The sequence below is a fragment of the Aulonocara sp. 'chitande type north' Nkhata Bay genome, linkage group LG17 (genome assembly GCF_057382095.1).
Source record: "Aulonocara sp. 'chitande type north' Nkhata Bay isolate Kocher_YH1m ecotype deep benthic linkage group LG17, A_spYH_male_GT1.1, whole genome shotgun sequence".
NCBI lineage: Eukaryota > Metazoa > Chordata > Actinopteri > Cichliformes > Cichlidae > Aulonocara > Aulonocara sp. 'chitande type north' Nkhata Bay.
The window spans coordinates 948,266-959,893 of record NC_141360.1 but is presented as its reverse complement, the minus strand read 5'-3'; the positions used below and the strand labels follow the sequence as shown (position 1 = coordinate 959,893).

The 11,628-nt window shown below is 40.0% G+C and overlaps 1 protein-coding gene across 1 annotated transcript; it reads right to left on the bottom strand.

Moving 5' to 3' along the window:
- Positions 1–5,085: 5,085 nt before the first annotated feature.
- LOC147309381 (serine/threonine-protein kinase pim-2-like) lies at positions 5,086–11,121 on the bottom strand. The gene is made up of 9 exons (XM_086269569.1): positions 9,994–11,121; positions 9,713–9,892; positions 9,278–9,466; positions 8,918–9,012; positions 8,785–8,832; positions 7,229–7,450; positions 6,967–7,147; positions 6,701–6,877; positions 5,086–6,611 (listed from the first exon to the last, which is right to left on the bottom strand). The coding sequence occupies exons 1-9, from the start codon at positions 10,064–10,066 to the stop codon at positions 6,520–6,522; spliced, it is 1,257 nt and encodes a 418-aa protein (XP_086125695.1). The 5' UTR covers positions 10,067–11,121; the 3' UTR covers positions 5,086–6,519.
- Positions 11,122–11,628: the final 507 nt, after the last annotated feature.

The following is an 11,628-nucleotide window of genomic DNA, read 5'->3' as shown; positions in this document are numbered from 1 at the left end:
ACCTCTTGGTTTTGAGCTCAGGATGTTGTCAGCCGTGAAGTGGCACTCTTTTGGGATTCGATTCTTTTGAATTGTTCCTGTACCTAGAAGGCCCCTTTCTTTAAGAGCATCCAGAAGACTGATGGTGGTAAAATACCGGTCAAAGTAGACTAGTGATTCTCTAGGAAGTGTCTCTGTTAAACGCAGGACTGCATTTCCACTTATTCCCATCTGTTGGACTTGAGTGAAGGTGTTCTTTCCCATGTAGGTTTCAAAATCAAGCACTAAACCACCTGGACTTGCAAGAACAAACACTTTTAATCCTGTTGGATTTGGCTTCCCAGGTACAAACTGACGAACTGGACAACGGCCAGTGAATGGAACGATCTGTTCATCAATACAGACCTTGGTTGGCCTGGGCAGATTGAGGCAACCTTGGAGGACCCTCTTTAGAACTGGTCTGACTTTCCACAGGGGATCCTTTTTCTTTTCGCTTTCTGGCACACTGAGATCGTCAACCACTTTCAGCGAGGACCTGATCTTGTAGAAACGATCACGTGTCATGGAATCAGCTATAATTGCGACTCTTGTTTTGGCAGCCCAGTACATTCTAATTCTCGGATATCCAAGGCATGCCATGTACACAGAGATTCCTAAAAAGGTATTGATCTCCTCTGGTGTTGTGTTTAAATTACACCCTGAATCCCGTACCATACGCTGGTTGGTGAAGAAGTCCTGAATTAGTTTTTTTATCAACATACTGCTGGAAATACCGCTGTGGGCTCCAATCATTACGTGTCATTAGTGTGCCATCATCTCGAATTCTGCATTCTTTCAACACAGGCATGAACCTAAGATAAAGAAAATTACTTAGCAAAACAAAAGTCAGAAAAATTATTTATACTCAAATATCCGATATAGTTCACTTAAAACACTTTTACACTATCTTTACAAGTTAAATTAATTTACTGTAAAACATTTCTGTATGTTACTGGTACTTTTGTACTCAAAATCAAAAATTCCAGATTCTCCTACATGTTGGTTTTGGACCAGATAGGACGACGGCAGATTTCAGCTGGCCCTGTGTCTTTCTCCATTACATCTGGCCCTGCATCTTGGTCATCTTGGTCTGGTCCCTCATCTGGGTTCTCACCCTCTCCTGTCTGGCTCACATGACTCTCATCTTCTGAAAGATCTATGTCTGAATCTCCCTCAATGATTCTGTTAAGAATTCTCTCTGCCTCTGTCAAAGAGCTGTCTACTAGAAAAATGTGAAATAAAAATAAGTACAAAGTCCTGACGTGCACTGGAGTACACATTAATAAATTAGTCATTTGCTCTGTGAAATTAAATAAGCTTAGTTCTGAAAACTTCCTCAAATTACTTACTAGATGTTTATTTTTGAAAATTTATCAAAATATGAGGTGCAAAAACACTTTAAATGTAAATATCATGCTTACCTTTCCTTCTTCCATAAAATGTGCTTGTAGGGATGCCAGCGATTTTGAAAAGGAGGGAAAAGGATAGTTGGCAAGGCCACACCCCCACACATGTGACATCATTTTAAAGGTACACTTGTCCTCTCTAAGAAACAACAGGACTTAGCAGAGTGGCATGTAGAGTATGAGAGATACAAGCAAAAACTAAATGTGTACTACAGTGCACAAAAATGAACTGCTGGGTCTCAGGAGGATATCTTATGACCACCTTCCATTTAAATTCTCTCCACAGCCCAGAATCAGCCAGAATAAGTCATCTTAAATTGCCCTCAATTTTCTTCGTTAATTAAACTATTAATCTCACTATGATCGGAAAGCAAATTGGCTGTTTGTGCTTTTTTGTGTTGTTGCTCTAGGTGCCTTATTTTGGCCTCCAATTCACACCGCCTGGCCTCCCTTTTTTTCCTGGCACTTGCAAATGATATTATGCAACCTCTCATATGCTACAATGACTGTAGCATATGTTTATGTTTTATGCCTTAGCGCAATCCCAGAGAGTTAAGGGCGATATGTTGAGTTATATTCAATTCTAAGTATTTAATTTGGTGTGTATGAACTCACAAAACTGGCTATCATTTAGGAATGAGGCATTTAATCGCCAAAGTTTTCATTTTGGTGTCAATCCTAAGTCCCATGAGAGTGACTTGGTTAAATTTCAATATTGTTAATTCTATGTTCTTCTGTTTTGGAGGTAAAAAAGAAATCTATCTTATAGATCCATCCTATAGGAACCGTGCTTCTGTAAGAACCTGTGCATTTGCTAGTTTTTAGTGTCGTTTTAAATATTTTGTATATGTTTGCATGTTACTTGTTTGTTTGTTTTTTGTTGGTATATTTATGTTAATTTGAATTTCTTTTATCTGTAAGCCAATTTCCCCACAGGGAGAAATAAATCTGTCTTTCTAAAAGACATTTTGTGAAAGTTTTACCATTGATAGTCTCCTTCTAGACAAATAAACCAGTCTCGAGACTTAAATATTGTCTTGAGCACTGTTAGTGACAACATATATAAATGGCAAAATAAAATAAAAATGCTTCATGAATATCTCATAATTGTATATATTTGTGCATTTGAGCTGAGCATTGAGCGGGGACTTTTCACCATCGATCGATTATGATCAATGACAGTGAACCTGAGCACCTCCCCTACCTTTGGTGTGCGCTCACGCAGCTTGTAGAAAAAGTTTAGTGTGGAAGAAGTTGTAGAATAAAAAGGGGATGTTTTTTCCTCTTCTAGTTTCATTATTTTAATGTGGCACTATTAGTTCATTAGAATCATATAACCAGCTTTGCATTAAATATATACTGAAGTTTTTGATCTTACATTAGCCTTTGTATTACAGTGATTGTTATAACTCTAGTTTGATTTTTTACTTACAGGTACCAGAATAATATGATCTTTCATTGCAGATGTGACCATGATCAACTTATACATATTGCAGTTTGTTGCTTATTATAGAGTTGTGCTCAAGTTAATTAAGGGTTAAAAGCTACAGTCAGCGTGAATGTCTGACTGATCTATGGAGGGGAAAGGCTTCGAGCATAGAGGGCCGCACGCGCTTACATACCACTGATATCATATTATTCTTTGTGGTCTTTTATTCAATTATGTTTTTTTGCTAAGTTTAAAGTGGTAGTTAATTAAACAACATTGATTAAAATATTAAATACCTGAGTCAGTTTCCGGGTTTTTTAGAGAATCAGTGAAAAGCATAAATCATCACTTTCATGTTTAATAATTAATGATTGAAATGAACTGAATAGCGTTTAGAAGATTTGTTAATTTGTTTGTCTTTTGTTAAAAAGAGTGGTTTCAATAATTTCAGACACACCTTGCAATTGTGCTTATGATGAGTTGGCACTTGGTCTTTTGAAGGTCATAAGCTTCGTTTGCCGTGATGGTCCGGACTGATATATTGCAGGTTTTGACTTTGAGTGCAGAGGGCTAAATGCAAACATGCTTACAAAGCACTTATACGATGTTATTCTTGGTGATCTTGTGCTCAGTTATTTTTTGTTATGTTTTAAGTAGTGGTAGCTGACCAAGCATTATTCATTTAGTATTATACACTTGTTTTAGAGCAATACACACTGATCATCTTAATCAATGTGGAAGTCCTTGTAGCTGCAATGTTGTGTCTCTGCAGGGGACGGATGGCTCCAGGAGACGGGGGGCAGTTAGCGTCTGCCCTCGGGAAGGAGACAATGTTATTTTTCTGTGTTAAATAAAACTGTCAACATTGATTGTATAACACCTGTCATTACGCATGAAGGGGCATTCTAATACCCTGATTTTTACAAAACTATGGAGATGTGTTTTTTGTGATGAGATCTGAGGCTGTCTGCATACGGTGTCCATCTCCCACGTGTGTGACCATTAAAATCATCGTTTGACTTGACCCGGCCGGACCAGTGTTGTTATTGTGGTGTTTCTCTTGTCTCCATCCCCAATATTTTGAACCATAACAAAGTGGAGAAGGTGGAGCTGAAAAGCTGACATAAAACAATTAAAACTAAAAATGGGTGCAGCAAAATGTGTCGATTTAACCGCCATGTTAGCTGTCAGTGCTGCTGCACCAGCAGCAAGCGGTAACAACTAGTGACAACCAGTGAGAACCAGCAACAACCGGTAACCAAGCCTCACAGTCAAATATTGTTTGAAACAGATACTTGGATTTCAAATAATTTAGAACTGATAGTACCATTTATGTGATGCTCCTCTTCTATCCAAATCACCTGAAAGGCAACAAAAAAGATTCTCTATCCCTGGTGATTGCTGCAACCAGCAGCACAGCAGTGAAAAAAAAAGCAGTGATCATTTGTATGTAAACAACACATGAGTTATTGGATGTGATCGCTACAGGTTATCACATCCAATATGGCAACAGCTCTTGAGCAATGTGTGCATGACATGACAAAGGTTAATAAGAGGCCTAACATTGTAGAGGGAAGCCAAAGTGTTTGAGGAGAACTCGGAAAGACACAGGCCATCACCATGGACTCAACCAAAAAGGATGAATGCATGTTGTGTGCATGCTGCATACCTATGTGTTCAAAGTAAAACGTGTGTACTGAACAGAGCATTTGCCATCCAGAAGCATTTATTGTATTTGTAATCATGCTTTTGTATCATATTTTATGAAGAAGACTAATCAGTTGGCAATATGGCGCCACCTGTTGTCATCTTCTCTCTGCTCTGATTCCCAAATGTGGTCAAACATTAATATATAGTTTTTTATACACAAGTACTTGGAGAAACAAAGGTTTCTGGGGCAATGTGCTCATTTAAAGGCACATATAGGGCTAAGGGCTCAGTTCAAACACAGTGGGTTGTGGGGATTAATCCAGCTCCGACAAGTCTCAGGCGGATCTTACCGCTAGCAGCCCAGGAATAAAGCCCCCGAAGATCTGCCTCTTTCCGAAGACGACGGAGCAGGACAACAAAGCCGGCTCTCTTCCCCCGCTTCCTCCGACGAGGCCTCTGAAGCAAAATTGAGCTGACCGGCAAGAGTGGAGGTGAACCGGGTGCTGCGTCGCGCTCAAGCGGCGGTGGGAAAACAACGTCGTATCGTTGACTCTGAAAGTTATCCATAGCAGATTTGATCGGCAGTAACGCATGGCGATCATAAATCCGAAGGGAGATGACATCGGACAAAGCTGTAGCAAGAACACTTGCATAACATATGAAGTAAACAAACACACGGACGGAGGCAGCGGCACAGCCAAACACAGGCGCCATCTTGCTTCTTGGGACAACAACAGTAATGAAAAAATCACACAAAATATGACTCTTTTTTTTTTTTTTTTTAATAGTTTTTAACTTAAAATGGCACCAAATAGTACCCCCAAAGCAAACCTTTCGGTATGCCAACATTTCTTCAGCTATTTTCAGGGCAGGGTCGGATGATGATGAGCTACAATAAAATGCATCATGGCCTCAATTCAATTCAATTCAATTTTGTTTATATAGCGCCAAATCACAACAAAAGTCGCCTCAAGGCGCTTCATAGATACAGAGAAAAACCCAACAATCATATGACCCCCTTTGAGCAAGCACTTTGGCGACAGTGGGAAGGAAAAACTCCCTTTTAACAGGAAGAAACCTCCGGCAGAACCAGGCTCAGGGAGGGGCGGCCATCTGCTGCGACCGGTTGGGGTGAGAGAAGGAAGACAGGATAAAGACATGCTGTGGAAGAGAGACAGAGGTTAATAACAGATATACACTACATTTTCATCAATGACATTTTTCATAAAGCAAGCCTACAAAAGCCTATATGTCATGGTCCTGGGTCATTTTGACCCAGTGTTCTTAGTTTTCCTGTAGTTTTGTATTTTGTTCCTTATGTCCATTGGATTGGTTGGTTTAGTATTTGGATTCCCCCTGTGTCCATGTTTTTATTGTGGTGTTTGTTCTGGTACCGTGTTCCCATCCTTTGTGTTCTGTGTTCTCCTCATCCCCCCATATTCATCCTTCTTCTCTGCCTCTCTCTCTCTGTGCTCATCTCTGTGTACTGTGTTGTGTTTAAGGTCCACATCTTGGTGTCAGTATTTTCAGTTTCGTGTCCTCCCTGCTCGCTAATTGTCTTCAGCTGTGTTCCCCGTGTGTTCCCACTTCTCTCATTACCTTCTGTGTATTTATGTCAGAGTGTCCCTTTGTTCTGTGTTGCGTCGTCCCTCTAGGTTGTGTGCATTTACCGTGTCTTCCCAGCGCCTCAGCTTTAGTTGCTCCCAGGTTAGTTATTGTATGGCTTCTTACGTTCCTGTTAATAAAGACCTGCCTTTGAGGTCATCACCGTGTGTCTAGAGCTGTGCATTTGGGTCCTCTCTTGCCTTCACACAGCCGCCGCTTGACACTATATTTAGATGAAGGTCAGATGGAGGTCTCAGACTGCTTGCTGCTGGATTGGAAAAGAAAACACCAAAAAAGAGCCACGTGACAGCAACTGCAACATTGCTACTAAATTTGAAAAGTGACTTGTTGATGACTTGTGATGTGTTGGAGCTTTTGCTCCATAACCTTTTAGTTCATGGTGCGCAGAAATCATTTGAGCCACATGTGATTCCGAAGATCCTCCAGGGTGAAGCGGTCCTTGTAGTGCTTCCTCAGACACCCCGTCAAAAAATCCCTGCATTCTTTACAGAAATGAAATACTCTTGTTAAAGTTATCCACAAAGTTATTTCACCTTTCTTATATCAACAGCCCTTTTGGCAGAAATCTTACTGTTTGAAATGTCAGCTAAAATCGGTGGGTTTTGGTTGATGATCTTGTAGTCGCAGTCAAATGGTAACTTGTTGTGTAACAGCTGGTACATCACAACACCCAGCTGCCAGGCTGTAGTATATTCTGCAGAGCAGAAGCCGTACATGAACCACTCTGGACTATTGTAGATCCTGGTTCCTAAAACACAAAGATAAGAAGAATTAATGGGGAGGGAACATGATGTGGAGACAGTTCATGACAGCACAACGCTGTGGCTGAAAACATACCTGCATTCCTCCTGTACCTTTGTCCCGGAGTAAACGTGACTCCACAGCCAAAATCGATGTATCGCACTCGGGGTTCCTCCGAAGATGTTTCAATTAGAATGTTGTGTGGTTTAATATCTCGGTGGAAAACCCCCTTGTTATCCATCGTAATGGCTGCGTCAACTAGTTGCTTCATTATGACCTAAAAGAAAGGAAGCCATATTTGGAGCACAGGACATTCTCTATGAAAAACTGCTGCAAGCTCCAAATGCTCGTCACTTACCTTAACATGTGTCTCTGACAGAGGTTTATCTGTAGTTTTGAGGTAATTGTCTAAGTCCATGCAATTTTCTGGTTTCTCAAAAACCATAATAAGCTCATCTTCCAGATCAAACCAGTCAAGTAGAAGTGGGGTTATACTGCTTTCCGTATCGTGTGGTCCAGCCCCAACTTGTATCAGTAGCGCCACCTCCAGGGGAACATCAGTACTTTTCCCATTCCAATCCTTCAGAAGGAAAGTTACTTCAGGTCAGTATTCAGAATTTCAACAAAAGTAGCTATCAGCGTACAGACAGTTTTGAAATAGTCACAAAATGACCTGATCTTTAAAAAGCATTCTTTCCACTGAAACATGTCAGTTTAAACAATAAGGTGACCCACTGTTCATAGAATTCGACCATATTTCCTGACGATTTCACACACAACTGTGAGACCAGTCTGGTTCATGCACGGAGGAAATACGTGCCTTATGCTTGATGCCTGAGAAGGCCTGAAATAATATCAATACTAGGGCTGCCACAAACGATCATTTTGATAGTCGACTAGTCACCGATTATTTTTGCGATTAGTCGACTAATCAGATCATCATCCATTGGACGTAAAACTACAGCTTATTGCACCAGCAGTATCTGCTCTTATATAACTATCATTAGCTTACAGCTTTAAGTGTTTAAGGTCTGTGCTAACTAAAAATAAAGACAAGATGATAGTTTATTAAATTTTAATGAAATTTGCAGATTGTTTCGGTGAAGTTTAATAAACTCCTTGCTATCTAAAATATAACAGGACACTGGAGTAAATTCTGGAGCATCTCACACTTCTGATAATCAGTTGTCTGCTTGATGTTTATTCAGCTGTGTAAAAACTATAACTTTAATCTCAGCCAAACCGATTTACTCAGGAACAAATAAAATACTAAAAAAAAAGCCAAACAATAACATTTTAAGTTATCTAAGTGACTCATATATATTTAACCTGAGTAGCGAAAGACGGCGGTGGGTTTGAAAACGATTTGCGGGGAGTCCGGTGTTCTCACGGCGCTAGTGAGCCTAGCCCCCGGCTAGCTATCGAGCTAGTGGGTAACAGACGTCTCCGAAAACGTCGGAGCGCTTTTGAAAATATGTGGTGTCTTGATAAACTGAGCCGATATTTGAGGTTTACACAGCTACATTCTCGCCTGAAAATATGTTAAACGTTTATTTTGTGACCCAGAAAGAATAATAAGAGTAACATTAAAACTAACTAGCTGCCGCCATTGTTGGAAACTGCGCTGGGCCGCGCTATGAATTCTGGGACACAGCTGCTTCTTCTTCTTCTTCGGGGTTTAACGGTAGCTGACATCCTTGTACATGCAATGCTGCCATCTTCTGTTTCAGTCCGTTATTACACTCTTAAATCCTGCCACTTACTCCTGCGTCTTTTGTGATCTTACAAAGCTTCAAACGACGCGTCGACTATTAAATCAGTCGTCGACGATTTTGATAGTCGACGTAATCGTGACTAGTCGACAAATCGTGGCAGCCCTAATAAATACCTGCTGGAATAAGAAAAGACGCTTACCATTGTTGTGCGCGCAAGTCTGCGCTGTTGAACATGTTTGATTGCCACCTGCATTAAAGACATTTTCTGGGTTAGAGAAGTACAAACAGGAATAAACTGAAGATCTGTGAAATGCAAATGTAAGAAGCCATACTGGAAAACTGTCTTTTATGCGTATTCCAGAAAACACGGTGGCAAAGCCTCCATGACCCAGCACCTCCAGCTCTTGATATTTTTCCAGGAAGTCTTCTGCAGACACACAGGAAAAACATACAGGTTATGACTTGTTACACAGAAAACAGCTGGCACAGTCCTATAGAGCTTTGCTATAACATTTCTATTAATTGGTAAATAGCAGCTACATTTTAGCAGATTAGTAGGTAGGTAACGTCATTACTGCCCAGAGTGTCTCTTATTGTCGATTGGTCCCACAGGAATCAAACCCAATCTCAAACCCCAGGACAAATTCTAAAGGATCTTGTGATCCAGCTCAGATATATTGCCATTATCTTACCTTTTCTGTCAGTGCCGGATATCCTCGGTGAGTCACATGTTTCAGAGGGTTCCTGGGTGGGACTCTCCTCTGGGCTCGTTGTCCTGCTTTTTTTGCTGGATGGTCCCTCAGATTCGTCACTAGTGCTCTTCCGTTTGTTGCTCCTCTTAATTATACTAGAGTCGCTTGAAGGCACTATGAGAAGGCCAACTAAAATGGAAAAAGTAGTTTGACTTTAAGCATTTTCAGTCCAACTCTGTGTGTCAACTGCTTTCTACTGACTTTCTAAGGTCTGGCAATCGTGCATTAACGCAATAACTGCACACTGAAAATCAACACAAAGAAGGCTAAATGAACCAACTACAAAGTTAAAGACCGTTAAGTACACAGTTAAAGTCACAAAATAAACTACATAGCCAAGATAATGTCACAGCTAAAACAGGTCTTATCACTTACATTTCAAACTGGATTCCCCAGAAACAAAGTGGCTGGGACCCGGTTTTGGACCTCCACTGCTTTTGCTTTTTTTGGGGGATTTGTCCAGTCTTTCAGGTAAGTCCCTTCTCTTTCTTCCCTCTATTCTTCCATCTGGAGTCATCTTCACCAGTGTGGAGATGCAAGGCTCTGTTTGGTGTCCTGAAATCAACAAAAGATGATTTTGTTTAAGTCAAATTCAGTTGCCTCAAATAAAAACCCAGAAGCATGCATAATTACCATATGAATCCCATTTGACTTACCTAGAGGGTTATTCAGATCCACAGGACGTGGTGCAGTATAAGTTGGCCAAGACTTTGACATTGTGTGATTCATTTAGGTTAATTTAGTTTCAGGATTTCACTCTTCACTCTGCAAAGATGCAATGAGCTGTGTGTGAGAACTATGATCTTTAGTGTCTTATAACAATGTCTTATAACAACGAGGTGATGACATCACAAGATTTTGGAATTCTTGGTTTCCATAGCTACAGAACATCAGCCTGGGCTAGGCAGTAGTTTCTGGTGAAGGCAAAGTTCTGTAAAGATTTATTTAGGGGTGCAATATTGCAAAAACTGTAGCGCAGCTGCATAAATGCATGTTTATAGAGGGCTGCTTCAAGGTGGGAACTGTGCTTCTACAACAAAGGCCATAAAACTAGTTAGGAACAAGCAATGGATATTATAGATAATATTGTAGCTATTATACCAACAAGAAGGACTCTCTTTGGGCAGCATTTACTTGTAAGGCAGTAGTGAAGGCTAATGGATAGCTTTGCAGGCTAAAAGCTAGCAGCACAGGTTAAGTCAAAATTCACTTGATTTCAGTTTTATTTACAGCACCAAATCACAAAAACAGTTGCCTAAAGGTGCTGGAATGTGTTGACTGATCTATAAATCGTATCTGTGCGCATTATTGTGACTAGTTACTCACTAAATGTATGAGCAGTATTGGATGTAATGCATAATAAAATTATGCGTTACTGTGATGAGGTTATATTTTTCAAGGTTCAAAGGCTATAGAAAGAAAGCACGTGTAGCCCAGTGAATTTGAACTTCCACAGTTATTCTTTTTCCTTTCCTGCCTAATGTATTTTCTTATAATTTCTCAATAATTTATTTGCTCTGTTTTACCTAACCTCCGACTGTCTTGGTGAGTGTTGTGGAAGTTAGTATTGTTAGCTGATGTAACAAGCATGGTACCTGCTTCCCAACTCTATCGGTGTGGGTTTTTTTTTCTTTTTTTCTTTAACCGCTGGTTGTTCATATTTATGTTCCACTTGTATACCTCATCTGTTTGTATGTTGTATACTCACTGATTGTTCAATAAAGTTCTTGTTAAAATTACACACATATATATATATATTAGGGGTGCAACAATACACAAAATTCACGGTTCGGTTCGATACTTTGGTGTCACGGTTCGATATTTTTTCGATACAAAAAAAATGTTCATGCCTTTTTAATTTGTCATTTATTAAAATTATAAATATATATTTTAACTCAAAAGTACAGTTTTTAAATTTAACCCTAACCCTTGTGCGTGTTTTTTATTTTGACAGCGAATGCGCACCTGTGGACCACTTATGTGCAGCCCTGGTTATTTAGCTCATCATATCGCAGCCACAGAAATTCTTTTGTCCATGAAACCATAAAGCTGCACTTTCTTTTTGCCTTATAGTCTGATTTGTCATAACTTCTCCGTTTTGTGGTAAGCTTTTCTTTGGCTGTCACTTCTTCACCCTGACCTGTCTTATTTGGCTCAGCAGAACTAAAATATATATCCTGCTGCTTTTACACACGCACTCACATAAGCTCAGCGATTCTCTGCGCGATCAACCTCTCACATGTTTAAGCTGCAGGAGATTTCACTTGTCATGTTTGCGTAGTAAGCTAACG